The 18,317-nt window shown below is 40.2% G+C and overlaps 1 protein-coding gene across 1 annotated transcript in view; it reads right to left on the reverse strand.

The window, feature by feature from the left end:
* LOC128366936 (collagen alpha-6(VI) chain-like) overlaps positions 1-15,203 on the reverse strand; it is a 54,487-nt gene extending 39,284 nt beyond the window's left edge. Inside the window, exons 1-5 of the mRNA XM_053327698.1 lie at positions 15,154-15,203; positions 14,205-14,845; positions 13,532-13,631; positions 12,491-12,627; positions 11,256-11,402 (exon numbers count right to left, since the gene is read on the reverse strand). Of these exons, the coding sequence (XP_053183673.1) occupies positions 11,256-11,402; positions 12,491-12,627; positions 13,532-13,631; positions 14,205-14,845; positions 15,154-15,203 (1,075 nt within the window). The remainder of the gene's footprint in view (positions 1-11,255; positions 11,403-12,490; positions 12,628-13,531; positions 13,632-14,204; positions 14,846-15,153) is intronic.
* Between the last annotated feature and the right edge of the window lie 3,114 nt (positions 15,204-18,317).

Consider the following 18,317-nt stretch of genomic DNA (forward strand, 5'->3'; position numbering starts at 1 on the left):
GAAGCCTGTTAAACCCTTTCCATTAGATTTAGATTCATTTTGAACATGTAAAATGAGATAAATAATAATTATTATCAATTAATATAGGTAGGAAAAAGAAAACCAATAATAAACTATAAGCATGTCCTGCTAATTAAAGAACCAAATGAGTGAAGAATGTCTATTGGTGGCCTTTTCTTGTGATTGAGTGCTTTAACATTTCCACTACTGTTTTTGCTTTGAAATCGCAATTTTGTAAAGTTGTAAAGTTTGTTAACAGTCCAAAAAACACAATAAGATCTACAGCAAACAGTAGACTCACAAATATAAATAAATTAAAGAGTAAATTAAAAAGTAGGACATTCAGCAGTACACTTTGTTTTAAACATGAACACATGAAAACCACATTAAAAACCTGGTTTGTTTCTATTAGGTGGCCAATTCTTACACATTACACCTTTAACGTGCCACCGATGGCCACTAGATGAACAAAAAGCCTCAACTTATGTCTAGAAATACTGATTCAATCATGGTTTTTAACAAGTCAGGTCTCAGAAAATGAAAAATGATTGCTTAGTTTATTAGACTTGAACACTGATAGTAGCTTTGATATCTGCTGTGTGGGCATTGACTAACAGCTGGCTCACCTGCTGCTTGCTCTCCGCAGCTCTGGGACTTGCACAGAGTTTTTTAATTTTTTTTTATCTTACTTATTATTCTTTATTTATTTTATTTTATTATAATTATTACTTTTCTCCTTTCTGTCACTATACCTTTTTCTTTTATCGTGTACTTTACTACGTAACTGACAGCACTTGGAAATCAGAACTACAACACTTTAACCCCTTAAATGTCCATATATCTACCACTGTCATTCATTATGATCAATCAAAACCACAATAACACCTACAGTATGTACCGGATTCTGCATTGCTGCAATCTCACACTCCATCTACACACCAAGCAGTCCCCTTTCCCCTCTGATCACCACTCAGCTGCACTTAGAAACAGTATAAAGCTTAAACAAGCACAATGTACCAAAGCAACATGAAGTGTACAATACTATTTTAATGTGTCGCTGTGACGCTATGACTGTTGTGAATATTTATTGTAATTGCATCGTATTTATTATGTGTAATGTAGTTAATGTTAGGAATTATGAAAATCAGCCCTTGGCTGCAATTGGGTACATTTACGTTTTTAGTTCTCTGAAAATGTATAATGATGTACATTGTCCCTGTGGAGAAATAAATAAACCTGAACCTGAGTCGGACTATTGTCACAATATTTCACTAAATGCTTCAACATTTCACAACAAAGTTGCATCAGATAAAGTAGAATTAAGAATCTCAAAACTGTATTTAACTACATAAGTTTAGTAAACTGATTTTCACAGCTGTTTGAAAGTGTGATAACCTGAGTGCAGAACAGCTCCAGCTACAGAAAGCAACCCCATCTCTTAGAAAACATCGACATGACGTATACGTTAGTAATTCTATAAATGTCATTTCAGTCACACACCACAAAACGATGGGGAACAGATGAAGAGCAGCTGGTAAAAAGAGGGAAATGATCAGTTTGGCTCCAGCACTAATGTGTGTGAAATAAATTAATAAGAAGTCATCTGCAGATGTGAAGGTGACTGCTGAGTTAAAGTTCATCCCATAAAAAAGATTGAACTGTTATGAACATGTTGCTATTTCCATCAGTTCAAAGTAGTCCGTTTTATCTTTAAAGCCTAATATTACAACTCACAAACCTGCCACAGGACATGTACAACAATATAACATCCTTTGTCCTTAAACTCTTAATTCAAATAAAGACAGACTCCCTTTGAAAATGAAAAAATGTAAGAAATCTCAGAGGAAAGATTCCTCTTCGTGGTGGACAGACCGGAAAAAATATAAGTGTACAGAATAGACCAAGAAAGTAAAGAATCATTCAAAGTCACTTACACATCTGCTGCACTGCATCTGCTCCGTCTGCATCTGAGTCCCTTCGTCATTTAGGCAGCTTAAGATGCAGGAGGAGGAGGAGGAGGAGGAGGAAGAGGAGGCAGAGCCTGCAGAAATGATAGATACCTTTATCACTGTAAAACTTTTCTTTTTCCTTTTTTGTGTGTGTCAGTGAGAGAGAATCAGAGTTGGCATTTAACTTGTATTTGAGAGGAAATCTGATAATCAGAGTTGTTTCTGGCTCTAAGAGGATTTAAAAAAAAGATTTAATCTTTTCACAAACGAGTAATGTAATGATATTTTAGTTCATTTAATTAACTTAACTATATTCAACCTGAGGATTGGATTGCACTTGCTGTCTGAAATCCATCACTAAGTTTGCATAAGTTTGTATAACAGTAAAAGTAGTGGTTTGGTCCCTCTGACTGATATATTATTATATATGACATCATTAGATTATTAATACTAGACATCTGAAATGTTTTTTGTAAGACGTCAAAAGACAAAAAGGTCGGAAACCACTGGTTTCATCTTTAACAATGTGTTGTATTTTAAAAGCTTGTTATATTATCCATTGAGTCAAATCTTCATCTGAAAAGTAACTAAAGCTGTTAAATAAATGTAGTGGAGTAGAAAGTACAACATTTCCCTCTGAGATGTAGAAAGTAGCATCACATGGAAATACTTGTGTCATGAAAATTTAAAGATATATTCACTGAGAGCAGGTTGTCTTCCAGAGTTTTATTACAATAACATTTGCAAATGTGGATTCCCAGTTTGCCAGGCAAGAGACGTTCCAGCTGCTTGGGTCACAATCATCCCATATTCATCTCCCTTACAGTTATTTTTAATTAATCTGCCTTTTTTTAAATCTCTGCTGAGAATAAGGAGTTGAAAGCCAGGATTTCCCTCTCTGTTTCTGTCTAAATGTCAATTGCTCACATTTAAGTTGCTGAGACAAAGTAATGATTCGATTTTTTGAACAATTTCAATTATAAGAATTTTCTGTCTACAGATTAATCAATAAAAAATCACTACAGCTTTTGATCACAGCTTCTAAAACAAATATAGACTATATTTGCTCCCTCTAAATTCTGAGTAATTGTAAATGTGTAATAAAGTTCTAGTTTCTTGAAGCACCTCGGAAGTGGTTACTGCCCATGCTACTTCTCCGCAGCAGCCCTGGTTGGAGTCTGGCAAGGGACCATTGTTGCGTGTCATAACTGTTAGGGAATTTTCCATCATTAATATGCACTAGGTCAAACTAGGCTTTGCGATTTGCCTCACCAAATGATATGTTTAGACACTGTCTCCCCTTGAGATAGTGGTGAGCAGTGAGTCTGCTCCTTTTGGGGAAAACAGGAGGCATTGTGATAGTGTTGCTATAGCAGCTGAAGTCAGATATGTGTTTGACTGTTTTCCCTGAATGGGGTAGAGGCAAATGGAGTCAGAAGTTTGATATAGTGTTGGATGGAGGACAAAGGTCCTGAGTGAGGTCTACGCAATGCTTTGTCTATAGACCAGTAGATTAAATTCTGTATATTGTAGATGTGTTGGATCTGCCCATATTTAGGCATGGCTCGACCTTGGGCATTATCTGTGTGGTTTAAAGTCTATCCCCGGAGGAGAGAAACTTCAGAATTGAAGGAAACATCAGAACATAACGTGTACTGATCATTTGTTCACTTCTCCTTGATCAAGTAAATAAACCTTTTCAATACAAGACATCCTGGACTCCTGTCTACTCTCTCCATTGATGTATGGGCTGCATAATTCAAATCTCTATCAATAACCATTTCTCTCACCCCTTGTTTCCTGTTGGCATCGTTGCCAACTAATGTCCAATAAAGGCAAAAGTACCCAAAACCAAATCTTTAAAGACTCCTTCCATGTTCAACTGTGTTCTGGTTTAAGAGCTAAAACACATGTTTAGGCATTGCTCACACTGAGCAGTGACAAAAGGGATTTATCAAGTTGTGGGAGTTTATGTTGGAAGGAGTTCTCCTTCAGTTTGTAGATTTCTGTAGAAATCAGTGTAATATGTGTATTGGCCCCAGAGAGGGGGAGGAAGGAAGGAAGGATTAGAGAGGGGGAGAAAAGCTGCCTGAGTGAATTCTGAAGAAATGACATAAAAACTTTCATTAGTATGGAAAGCTTGACGGCATTTTGCAAGATAAATGTTGCCAAATTCTTTTTTGTATCCATCGAGGACGGGGAAAAGGAAAGGAAGGTCAAATGAAAAAATCAACGATAGATAGATAGATAGATAGATAGATAGATAGATAGATAGATAGATAGATAGTTAGATAGATAGATAGATAGATGAGGCAGCGGTGTCTTTTATCGTAAATATTAGCATGATGCCAAACAACACTGATACAGTCACCTGCTGCTGGGACTACTGTAAGCACAAATCTTGAAAGAACTGTGGAAGACTGTGAGCTTTTGATCACAGAAGAAGGCTAACCCAAACAGGCCCACCATCCCATCAATCTTACTCGCTCCGTGAACAATAAGTTGGATTACTTACAGTTGCAACTACTGAAAACTACTGAGAACTACTGAAACTTGGCAACCCAGCTGGACAGGCTAACATCTTACCGTGCTGACAAAAAAGGTGGAGGACTGTGTGTGTACATTAACAATATAATATATATAGTCCTTCTATTCCTTCAGTGTGTTTTTCTGTTTTATCCTGCAATGTATTTATCAGAATAGACTTTAGCCTGAGGTAAATTACAAGTTTTATATCAGAGTGGGCTCGTGGTATTTTATCACTGTACTAATGGGAGGGTAGAAATGCATCATATCAATATGCGTAAAAAACTGATGCTGAGAAACAAACTATTGGGACACAGAACATTTCTAGTAACTTCAAATATATTATAAAGTCATATGATATCCGAAAACAGTTAATGACATAAATCATGCTGAAGCACCTAAGAAAGTAGGAGAAAGGGGAAGGGATGAAAAATCAATCAAAGTTCAAGACCAGGCCAAAGAGGGAAGAAGGAAAACTAATACAGAACTGGTTTTGTTCATTGCATTTATTAGCAATTTTACATGTGGCCCTTTTAGGTTTTCCACAGACTGGTTAATAAAGTTTTAGGTTTTCTACAGAATGTTTAGAGTAACACTGAAGACACTGACACAAAATACCCATTTTATACCCATTCCAAAACTCAAATCACTTAAACAACATGATTATTTATCAATCTGTTCCTTTGGCAGTCAGTTAAAACTAAGTCTGTGTAATTACAGGAGAATGACCACAAGAGGGCGCGGACACTCTCCAGTGTAGCATCTTACATGCAGTGACTGTTCTTCCAGCCACAGAAGAAGTCAGAGGTTAAGACAACTAGTATGCCGCAAAAATATTGAAACGTCACTGATGTGTTGTATATGTATTAATTTCTACACAGGTATGTATTGTTGAATGACAGAAATAATCAATAAGTTGTCTAAGACAGTGTTGTGATGTGAGAGAAAGATGAAATATTAATGTATGGAGGCGGAAGTTGTGTGTTTACTTTGAATGCTAACATTAGCGGCCAGCGCTAATGTTAGCATGCTAGCTGTTAACGTCTGTGACTAAATAGCTTCTCAGGTGATTTCTGTACAGTGCTAAGTGCTAATATTAAATAGTCCTCCCTGGAACTCTCTTAGTGCAAAGCCAAAGAATAAATCATCGCTTCCTTTAGATATGGGAAGATGGTTAACAGGCAGAACCCAGCACCCGGAGACTCGTGATGAAACTGAGTGGCCTGCACTGCACTGCCACAGGTCATCTTCCAGCACCAGAGAAAGGTATGTGGCTAAATCAAAAACTAAAAGGCCGCAGAAAGAGCTAACCAATGGGCCTCAAACGCTGATAGTGGGTGACGGAGCTGTGAATAAGATAAAACACTTTTTTCAACAAAAACACCAAAGTACTCTGTTTTACCAACGACATGGTGTCCGATATCGCAGAGAAAATTCTGGAAATCACTGCTGAGCATCCGACAGTCAAATCTCTCGTCATACACACAGGAGCACTTGATGTTATCAAGCAACAATCAGAGGTATTGAAACGGGATTTTAATGATCTGCTGAACAAAGTTTGATGTCTGAATACTGAGGTGTTTATCAGTGGACCTCTACCAACAGTTCGGCAAGGAGACGAGAGATTCAGCAGGCTGATGATGCTCAACAGATGGCTCAAAGAATTTTATTGACAATTTCAACATTTTTTGGGAACACAGACACCTCTTTAAGGCAGATGGATTTTGCCTTAACAAGTCAGGAGTACAGCTGTTAAGCTACAACATTTTTTATTTTGTGCGTCAGTCACCAGCAGTCCCTGCCAAGGACAAGACAATCCAAAACAACACATAAGACAGCGTTCTGGAGAAGAATTGCTACCGCCTGAGATAAGGACTGACCATGAAAGTCAGCACACCCAGAGAGAGGCTTTAATGTCATCATTCTTACCCCAACACAAGAAGTCTCCCCCAGCCCCAACAGCCCAACAGGAGGAGTTTCCCCTTGCCCCAACAACCCAACAAGTGGAGTCTCCCCCAGCCCCAACAACCCAACAAGTGGAGTCTCCCCCAGCCCCAACAACCCAACAGGAGGCGTCTCCCCCAGCCCCAACAACCCAACAGGAGGAGTCTCCCCCAGCCCCAACAACCCAACAAGTGGAGTCTCCCCCAGCCCCAACAACCCGACAAGTGGAGTCTCCCCCAGCCCCACCAGGAGACTCCCAACTTTCACCCACCAGGACCCCATCCAGCTTTTCATTCTCTCCACTCAGTCAGGATTCCCCACTTCTGGATTTCACCGACAGGATGAATGACCTTGTCAATGTTGGAATCCAACTCACACCTCGCCCAAATCCCATTTTTCTCCCCTCAACCTCCCTCATCGTCAAGCCCCTCCCATTCCACCACGCTGGAAAACACCATCACCCAAAAAACTCCAAAAAAAAAACAAGCATTCCACGACGCTTTAAAACACCATCACCCAAAAAACAGTCTGACTGATATGTGCCGGGTCCAGGCTGCAATACTGATACCAATAATGTTCTCCCCCAGGAAAAGTCAGGGCCCTATGGAGTTCAGGTAGCTTTCTCAATCCCTGTGATGACAGGTAACAGAAGAATGGTTAAACTGGTGAGAAATAACAAGAGTTCAATTAAATCTGCTAATTTATTAGTATAGCATGTCAACCTCAAAATATACCAGTGTCTCCTGTTATCTCCACAAGGTTAGCTCTACTCAATATCAGATCGCTAGCCAACAAATCACTGCTAGTTAATGACGTCATTATGATTTTTTACTTCTTAGTGAAACATGGCTGACTGAATGTAGCTGTTGTGCTATTCTCAATGAGGCAGCACCAACAAATTTTAGTTTTATGAACAAGTGTCGAACTGTTAAGAAAGGCGGGGGAGTTGCTGCCTTCTTTAAATCTGTATTTCAGTGCAAGGAAATTACATTAGGTGATTTTAGCTCTTTTGAACATCTCTGTTTTTTATTAAAAGGTGATCCAAAAGTTCTTTTTTTAATCATTTATAGACCTCCAAGATACTCAAGAAAATTCATTGATGAGTTTGCTGAACTGCTGTCAGTTATCTGCACTGACTACAACTTTTTTATCATAACAGGGGATTTTAACATTCATGTAGACAATAACATGGACAGTAATGCCAAAGAACTCTCTGCTCTACTTGACGCTTTTGTCCTCTTGCAACATGTGAAAGGGCCCACACACACTCGAGGCCACACTCTGGATCTGGTGTGTTCTTTGACTTACAGATCATTTCAAATGTTCAGTTAACCTCTGTGTCTGTTAGGAGAAGGTACATACATGAGAATACCAGTGCAAAGTTTATGGAGGCTATAGCTATGTCACCAACTGTGAGTGCAGAGTCAGTTGATGAACTCCTGGATAAATTTAACTGGAAAATCTCAAATGTCATGGATGCTGTTGCTCCTATTAAAACTAAGACGACCTTGAGCAGAAAGAAAACACCATGGAGGAACACTATGATGGTAAAGACTTTAAAAACAGAATGCAGGAAAGTAGAGCGTAAGTGGAGAAAAACTAAACTTCAAATTCACCTTGACCTCTACAAACAAAGTCTTTGTAATTTTAAATATGAGTTACTCAAAGCTAGACAGCAACACTTTTATGAAATTATTAATAAGAACACCAACAACACTCGTACTCTGTTTGCTACGGTTGATAAGCTTACAACCCCCCCTAAACAGATAGCTCCAGAACTCCTTTCCACAGAAAAATGTAATGAATTTGCTTTTTCAGTGAAAAAGTCCAGTCCATAAGGTTAAATATCAACACAAATCAACAAAACAATAAAATTATGCAATCCCTCAGACCTCCCAGGAATAACTCAACTGCGATGTCAGAAACAGTTGACCAAAAAACCATAGAGGAAACAGTGCAGCATCTAAAACCATCAACATGCTGTCTTGACACAATGCCATCAGATTTCTTTAAAACTATTGTGAACTCTGTCCAAACAGATTTGCGACAAGTAATAAATAGCTCACTTAAATCAGGTGTGTTTCCTAAACTCCTAAAAGTAGCTGCCATTAACCCTCCTGTTGTGTTCGAGTCAAGGAAGGAAGGGAGGAAAGGAGGGAGGGAGGAAGGAAGGAGGGAAGGGAGTAAAGGAAACAAGGCAGGGAGGAAGGAAGGGAGGAAGAAGGAAGGGAGTAAAGGAAAGAAGGAAGGAAGGAAGGAAGGATCCGACAGAAGGAAGAAAAGGGGGATGGAGGAAGGACAGAAGGAAGGAGGAAAGAGGAAAGAGAGCAGAAGGAAAGAAAGAGAGGAGAGAGGAAGAACAGATGTAAGGAAGGAAGGAAAGAAGGAACAGTCAAAACAGATGGGTCAATTTGACCCGGGAGCACGACAGGAAGGTTAAGCCACTCTTAAAAAAGAGAACGCTGGATGCTTCCATGTTAACCAACTACAGACCTATCTCAAATCTTCCTTTTATAGCCAAGATCGTTGAGAAAGTGGTTTTTAATCAACTCAGTAATTTCTTGAACTCCAGTGGCCTTTTTGACAAATTTCAATCAGGCTTCCGACCTAACCACAGTACAGAAACAGCTCTTATTAGAGTGTTAAATTACATAAGGTTGAACACTGACTCAGGCAAGGTGTCAGTTCTGGTCCTGTTGGATCTCAGTGCTGCGTTTGACACTGTGGATCACAGTATACTGCTGAACAGGTTGGAAACTTGGGCAGGACTCAGCGGAACAGTCCTAGACTGGTTCAGGTCCTACTTGGAAGAGAGGAGTTATTTTGTGACCATTGGAAGTTATGAATCTGAACGAGTGGCTATGACATGTGGAGTTCCTCAGGGGTTAGTTCTTGGACCCCTTCTGTTCAGTCTATATATGCTGCCCTTGGGTCAAATTCTGCAGAACTCTAATGTAGACTATCACAGTTATGCAGATGACACACAGATATATCTAGCACTGTCCCCAGATGACTACAGTCCAATATAGTCATTGTGTCACTGTTTAGGTCCCTTTGGTCAAACAAGGTGGGTATTCACAGATGTTTTGGGGTTGTTTTGCTGCTTCTGGCACTGAATGCCTTGACTGTGTGAATGGCATCATGAAATCAGATGACTACCAAACATTTTTGCACAATGTAGTGCCTAGTGTCAGAAAGCTGTGTCTACCAGAGGTCAGAGGTAAAGGGACTTCCAGCAGGACAATGACCCAAAACAGACATCAGAAAGCACTCAGAAATGGTTAAAGACAAGTGCTGGAGAGTTCTGAATGGCCAGCAATGAGAATATCTGAATCCCAAAGAACACCTGTGGAGACATCTCAAAACAGCAGCTGGGGGAAGGCATACTTCAAATCTGAAAGACCTGGAGCAGTTTCCGAAAGAAAAGCAGTCCATAATTCCAGTAGAGAGGTGTATGAAACTCGCTGATGGTTACAGGAAGTGATTGATTTCATTTTTTTCCACAGGATGTGCTACCAAACATTAAGTTGGGGGGGGGGGGATTAACAATCAATCACAATTCAAACCATCAACACAGCCATGATACTTGTGCTTCAATGTTGTTCAGTCTGCTTTTTTGTATTGCTTTTTTCCCCCTGCACAGGGACTGCAAATTTGCAATAAACTTACATCTTATTGATGCTTGATTGTAAAGTTGAGCTTCAATTATAGATTCATTGATTTTATTTTTGCCTTTGTTGAACTGATGATAGTGAAGTGGCAAAAAGGAGAGGAGGGGCGAGAGATGAGTATGTCAAAAAAAGGTCTGGCTAGAATCAAATGGGGGATGTTGCAGTTATGTTACATGTGCATTAACCACTTGGCTACCAGGACACTCCCAATTGAAGCCATTTTTGAGAGAAAAAAGTCAAAATTTTCAAATGTGAAATTTTTTTGGATTCTTTAGTCATCTGTGATAATTAATTGAATATGTCCGGGTTGTGGACGAGTCAAAGCATTCAAGTACACTAGCGAGACGTGGCTTTGGGCAACAGTAATCCACATTTTTACCATTTTATAAACCAAACAACTGATCAATTAATTGAGAAAATGTAATAATGTACTGGTACTGAAACAGGGTTCAGTACCATGAGATATAATCCCGAACATAGTCCAAAAATAATTATATACGTTCTTTAAATGTTTATATTTTCGATTGTGTAGTCCTCTGTCACAGTAAACAGAATATTTTTGTATTGTGGACAAAATTAAACATTTGAGGGCGTCACCTTGGACTTTTTGGAAACACTGATCCACATTTTTCACCATTTTTTCAACATTAAATCAACCGAAAATGAATCAAGTCAATTGAGACAATAATTGTCAGATTAATCAGTAATAAATTAATTGCATCCCAAAACCAAACCACATCGACTCCACAGGATCAATATCACTTAGTCACTGACCTCAGGGTGAGGAGACAACCCCTCTGAGTGGCTAATGATTGGATTTGAAAATTAATCCACAGTTTTTCATATTGATAGACAATGCAGAGTTTTGATGTGATGTGAAATATGAATTTTAATCAGAAACAGAAGAAAACATGAAATTGTCACTTGTTGCATTAACTCCAGATGAACCATGTGACCTGAGTCTTTTTTTAAAAAATAGCACCTGATGTCTTTATAAAAATCCTGAAAGAAGTTTACAGCTCTGGTCTTGGTCAGAAAGAAGGAATCATTCAACAGAAAGAGTAGTGGACTTAAAAATAAAAAACTGGTGAAGAGGAAAAGGTGTTTTTTTCTGAAGGTGTCCAACATCCTCCTCAGTGACTCTTCCTCAGACAAAGCTTCTCACAAGCATTCCGCGTCTCAAAGCGGTTGCTGTTGCCGCCACAGCCGCTGTACCAGAAGCGGTAGCATTGGCCATAATCGCTGTCGAAGAACCACTTTATGGATTTGGTCTTACAGTTACCGGCGTCTTGTTTGAGCAAACATCTGGCATCTGGATAGAGACAGCAGAGAGATTGAAGTGTTACACTCAACAGTGAAGTTATAGACATATATCAGTTAAAATGACCACATGAGGGAGTTTACTGTATTAGGAAAATACAAGCACATCCTTTCACCACCTTTGGAGTCATAAAATTCTATTTAGGACACAGAAGATGGTTTACGGCGTTTACCCAGCCGTTTCTGTGCAACCACTGTCTGTTTCTGTCCATTCTTAACTTTGGTGGCAGTCACTGTTTAGACTTTAGAGCAAATAAAAACATGGATGAAACAAAATGTCCTTCAATTAAATCAGGACAAAACTGAGGTCATTGTTTTTGGCAATAAAGAGAAGAGGATTGCTGTCAGTAAACATCTTGAGTCACTCTCTCTTAAAACTAGGGACCAAGTCCGAAACCTTGGTGTGCTGATAGAATTAGATTTGACTTTCAGTAGTCACATCAAATCAGTCACCAAAACAGCCTTCTATCAGCTTAAGAACATCCAGAGTGAAGGGTTTTATGTCTCAAACAGACCAGGAGAAGTTGATTCATGCTTTCATCTCAAGTAGACTCGACTACTGTAACGGTCTTCTGACTGGACTCCCACAAAAAAGCATTAAACAGCTGCAGCTCATTCAGAACGCTGCAGCTCCAGTTTTAACCAGAACAAAGAGATCAGAGCACATTACTCCAGTTCTCAAGTCTTTACACTGGCTCCCAGTCAGCTAATAACATGTTAATAAACCCATCTTTTAGCTGATATATCATATTATATTATATTATATTATATTATATTATATTATATTATATTAATAGCAGAGAAAATCAGACATGTCCACAAATGTGACATATTCAAAACCACTAGCGGTCACTAAAAACTGCTAGGAAACATTTAATAAGTGTGGTTCTGTACATCTGTATTTATTGAAACCACACAGTTTATGTGCAAAGTTCCACCATACTGGCACACATGGTACCTAAGACATAATAAAATATGTGTATATATATATATATATATATATATATATATAACCAGCTGTGATCATCAGCTGGTGACAGCATGTGTGTTTTTGTATGTAAAGAGGTGTGTTTGTGTTACCTGTGATGTTAGCTACTGACAGTAAGCTCTGTCCATCCTCTGTGTTCAAAGTTTCAATGATGTCCAACTGTGTGGGCTTTACTCCAATCTGCTCCTGCTCCTCCGTCCCCTCATCCATCAGCTCCGCCGACCCCAGACTGAACACACAGCAGTAACACGGTCATCAGATTACGTAAAGGTTACATCTCCAATCCCCAAACTTTTTTCTCTTGGTCTACTAGTTTTCATCAGAGAGAAATCTGGCTCATCATCAGCTTTAAGTTGACATGCAAACAGCTGTTTATTTCCACATCCAACAGTTACTGATCAACATTATCATTCATTTGGAGTCGTTCTATCCACCTGCTGAATGTAAGTCCAATATTCACTCTCTTTCATTAAACAGCTGAATTCTTTTTCAAGAGGTGACATTTTTATTACATTTATTGTCAAAAACATTTACCAACATATTTTGGTTGCTACAGGATTTGTGCTGGGATTTGCGCACAACAATAAAATATTCTGATATGGTTTTCTTTTTCCCCGTGGGAGCGGCTGGAGGTGGAAGCCATGGCCCGCTTTTGTCGTTGATTGTCAGTCACTACTGTCTGTTTACGGCTATCTCCGTGGATCATGGATGTATTATAATGCCGTGGATCTACAACAGACTCTCTTCCGGGTGGGGGTGTGCGCGCGATTACATAATGCAGAAGGGGAAAACAGGCAGGTCGCTCGGCCAATCATATCATTCGCGCCGAATGTCATTTGACTTAAAAATCAGCAAATTGATGCTTTCCAGATTCCCTCTTTTATCCGAAGATAAAATCCTTCAGCACCGTCTTTACCTTCCCTGTGAAGACTGAACTGCTCTCTCTGACCTGAGTGTATAGAATCACAGAGCAGGATTTCATGAAAGCTGAATAATTGAAATATTTCCATGTTTTGAAGCTTTTAGCTTTGTTGGCCAAAAGTGTCTAATTATTACCTGTTTAACAGATACTTTGCTCACATGTTTTAATCTGTTGTGTGTAATTGTGTAAATTGTAATTTAGTGTGAGTTACCCGTTAAGATCGAAGGCTGGTGCCAAAAGACCTGGGGTCGGCTCTTGCAGCTGGTGGCAGGTCCGTTTTACAGAATCAGGAGGATATGAGTTCATTCCCTCTGAAAACAGAAGAGGAGAATAAATAAATGTTTCTTGTTGCTTAGAAACAAAATGAAGGGATGGAAGGTCTGTATTTATATAATGTTGCTGCTGCTCTATCATCCATTGTGTTTGGTTTCATGCTGGTTGGAAAGATGGCGGCGCACAAACACGCACTAATATTCTTTATCGTCAACTTTCTCATCACTTTTAGTCTGGAAACACTGGATTAAAAAGAAGCCCAGAGTGACTACAGATGCTGACTAACTTTAACACATTTAAACTGCGGTGTGAACTAAAAGGTTGATTGATGTGTACTGTCCCCGCCAAATAAATCTTAAATAATTAAAACTAAATTCACACACAAACTGATGGCTGCTGGTGCAACCACTGGGGCACATCAGGGATCACATCACTGACTCGCTAACTAGTAGGTGACCAGCTTTCAACCCTCCTGAGCCACAGCTGCCCCTCCAAATGTTTGTATTAAGTTCACTATTATTGTGAACTGGATGAAATCTGGAGACAGAAAACTGTAGTAAAGTTGAAGACAACCTGTAATCCCTCTCCTGTCTGAGAAAGTATGTTCTTACTGTTGAGGGCGGAGAGGAAGACCCTGAAGAAGCGCTGGGCGTAGCCCCGCTCGTCGGCCATCAGTCGCCCAACATGGATCAGGTGCTGCTGTACAGGCTGACTGGCCAGCTCCTCCACCTGCGTCTGGTCATAGCGGTCGCCCACCGTCACCACGAACATCGCCACCCCCTCACACTTGGCCTTCTGGGAGATGTATTGTAGTCTGGCCCGGTCCTCGTAAGCTGTCTGGGTGCCCACCACAGTCAGAATTGCCTTCCTCCTGCGGGGCTGGCTGGCCTTCAGGAACACCTCCCTCAGAGTGTAACTCAGCGTCAGTCCCAGTGCTGAGGAGCCGCCCTGCTGCTGCATGTCCTTCATCAGGTGCCTTTTCATCCGCTGTTGGTCCTGGTATGTCTGCAGGCCAAACTCCAACTTGGGAGTCCAAGTGCCACTCTGGACTACAGCGATTCGAACTTTCCCATCAGCCCGGCGGGGCTGCGGGCTCACAACCAGCTGCTCCACCACAGAGCTTAACAGCTGCTGGGTGCTAGCGTACTCATCAGCCTGCATCAGCCTGGAGCTGTCAGCCACCATCACCAGGTCCAGATCCACTTCCTGAGGCCGCACTGGTTCCTGGATGAAGGAGCACTCCTCTTCAGGTCTGCAGGGGTCTGAAGAAACAGAAGGAAACATTCAGAAACCTGATTCTTTGGTTGGAAAATGGTTCTGGATCTGTGAAATATTTATGATATCAAAATGTTGATTGTTCACTTCCAGAAATGACAGTGAAGGGTTAGTTCCAATATAAAGTACCCCACAACTAAAATTCCCAGGAAATCTTGGCTGATTATCAAGCTTTGGATTTAGAAGTAATGTATAAATCCTCACAAGAACAGCTCCTCACTCTTATAAGGACACTACCATGCCCATGAAATTTGTGGACTTGGACAGGGATCACAACCAGCTTACTCTGGGTTTTTCGTGGGTGTTACTGCAGAAATATAGAGTGCTTGAGCCATCGCTGTGCAATCTGGGGTACAATAGTTTCCATATCACTTATGAACAATAAGTGAAACCTTGTCACCAACAGAGTTTTTGAGATTCAAGGACAGAGTCTGAAGGCACAGCTGATGGGCAGGTATTTTTTCCAATTTACTGACCACAGGATTGAATGTCTGCTCTTGTACATGCAAACAATCAACATGGGCTTAGCCTTATTTTCCATGTATCATTTTAATCATCACATATGAAATGTTAATTTAAGCAGGAGGCTCAAAGCTTACCGTAACAGATTACACAGTCCTTGACTTTGCTGAGATCAGCGGCCTGGTCCTGTGGCCTTCCCAGTACCGTGAAGACGGAGTATCCTGTGTCATCAACCTGGGATGAAACAGCACCTCCCATTAAATACCACTCAACATACCTCAATATACCATTGCCAAAAAATATATATGAATTGCAGTGGCTGAGAATGGTATCAGTAGGCTCTTAGGAAATCTTAGGTAAGAAAACTCCTTACATGTCATTTTAGGCTTAAAACTACATTAATTTTGTATTTACAATCCTACATAGTGATTTAGTTGTCAGGTTCAATATTGGTGTTTGAAGCACCGCTGCTATTTCTTAATGCTGAAGACAGATTTTTGGCACCAAACAGTAACTATAATCTTAACTACAAAGGGAGGCATTAACACATTAATGTGTTTGAAGGCTATAAAACCAGAAAAATGTTGCTACAATACTGATATGGTGAAGGTGGAGGTGGGGAGGTGTAATAGGTGGGAAGCACAGTGAGGTTGACTGTTAGAGTATATAAAAACTAAATGAGATCTGTCTAGTAATGGCTCAGTGTCACAGATAAGAGGTTCCAGGAATGAAAACCAGCATTGTTTTAGTGTGTGTAGTGTTTCAAAGTGAAGACAATTCGGAAAGCTTCATGATGTCCTGAAAATACCTGCATATCAGATAATTTTTGCCCTCTCTCAACTACTTGGACAACTTTTACAATGTGTTCATGACTTGACAAATGGGAGGCCCTGTTGGTCTTGGCATTCAGTCTGGACCGGGAAATAGATAACAGGGCCTTCAAGATACAGGCTGTTGAGCAATGGTTTAGAAGTTCAGCCAGGTAGCTCATGCCATAACCTTCAGGGTCTTAAAGGTCAAGTGTAAAATTTTGAAATCAATTCTGAAATGGACAGGCAGCCAGTGAAAGAGAGTTAAAAGATATGATCAGGCCTTTGTGATTTGGGTAAAAGCCTTTTGGCTGCATTTTGTACACCTTGAAGCCGTGCAGTCATGTTTTGTCCAAGGCATGTAAAAACTGCATTACAATAATCCAGATGAGAAGTGATAAAAACGCCAACCGCTCTTTGAAGATCATTAAAAGAAACAAACGATCTCATTGTGGAGATATTGGAAAAGTGGGGAAAAAACATAATTAAGCCCACCTGTTCACACGAGAGAGAGACTTGAGAGTGAAGTTCTGATCTAAAATAACTCCAAGGTTTTTAACAGTGGGTACGAGATGCCGAGAGAAGGCAGAATGAGGCCATAAATGCGAGTGTGAGTGGTCTCCCTGGATGTGCCATGATGACACAACTAACAGACGTGTTAGTGAATGTGGAGGGGAGGGCAATGTATTGACAGACGATAAAAACACATTTTAAGGGACTTGATCAACCACTAACAGTAAAATCTTAATCAAACTAAGAAAGAAATATGACATTGATCTACTCCAAACATTAAATCACATAAAAATTACATGGAATTCATAATCTAAACATAAATGATTACTAAGGGGTCATCTAAATATATGGAGTGATTTCTGACAAAATACCAAAGAAAGACCAGTCCACGTTTGACAATGAATTAAAGCAAGCTGATTAGGGTAGTTTGGATGATGTGGAAGATCATGTCCTACCCAGGTTTTTTGAATATAATCAATAATGCTAAGACACCGAATTTAGGTTATGAAGAAATTATACGATAGCTACAAAAGAGAAAACCTTCCATGGTTAACAGAAGAGCACTGGAATCTGACCACACTTTGAAAACTGCCCTTTTTGGACACTAATTACCTTTCAACGTGTGTACATTGTTGTTATTACATTATTGGCTGCTACAGCCCATCACAACTTCCCAGGTGATGTCTTCAAATGTCTTGTTTTGTTTCTCCAATGGTCCAAAACCCAAAGATGCTTAGTTTACAACAATATGTGACCAAAAAAGCATTTCAGAAGTTTGAACCAAAGAGTATTTGGCTTGTTTTGCTTGAGTGACTGTAGTGACTGAAACAATTAAAGGATTATCAAAGTAGTTGACGATTACTGTTCATGTCAGTTGATTATTTGACTTATTGTTTCAGCTCTGAATTTGATTTACTCTGAAGTGAGAGCTCACTGTGGAACAACACTTTAACAGCAGAAGTGACAACATGTTTGTTTGGATGCGATTCCTATGAGAACACATAGCACTGCTAACAAATCAAACTCACCTCCATCGCATGACGAACATTAGGAGAGTTCCTCAGTGAGATGACTGCAGGGATGATGTTGAGACCCCGATATTCCATCACAGCGGTAACAATTTCGTTTGCATCTTCTGATGGTCCGTTGGTGAAAAATACAGCCACCTTCCTCATCAATGCTCCTGCACGGGTATGTTTGAAGACATTCCGACCCACAAAGTGCATGGCAGCTCCCAGATAGCGCCGGTTAGATGTGCGCTCCAGACTGATGTTCTTCACAGCGTCGATGAGCTGGGCCTTGCGGCGGTAGTCCTGGAAACGGATCAGGTATTTGGTGACATTGTTGTATCCCACCACGGCCACACGGGCGCCTGTCGGACAGTTGCTCTCAGCAATGGAAATGTCCTCCAGTAGAGAGAGGAGGGCACTGCGCTGCCTCTGGAAAGCAGCAGGGGTCACGTCCTCTGTCATGTCCAGGCCAAACACCAGTTCAGTGGGGTAGGCTGGACATGCCTTCTTCGGATCTGGAAGAGTTAATGATGAGAAAGATGGAGAACAATGTAAAACTACTGAGCACATAAAACCCCAAACTGGACAAACATGTTTCAAACTGTGGCACAGCTGTCAGTGGTGGAAAGAGATCGACTAATTTGAGTCTTTTTCA

This window comes from Scomber japonicus, chromosome 10, assembly GCF_027409825.1.
Source record: "Scomber japonicus isolate fScoJap1 chromosome 10, fScoJap1.pri, whole genome shotgun sequence".
NCBI lineage: Eukaryota > Metazoa > Chordata > Actinopteri > Scombriformes > Scombridae > Scomber > Scomber japonicus.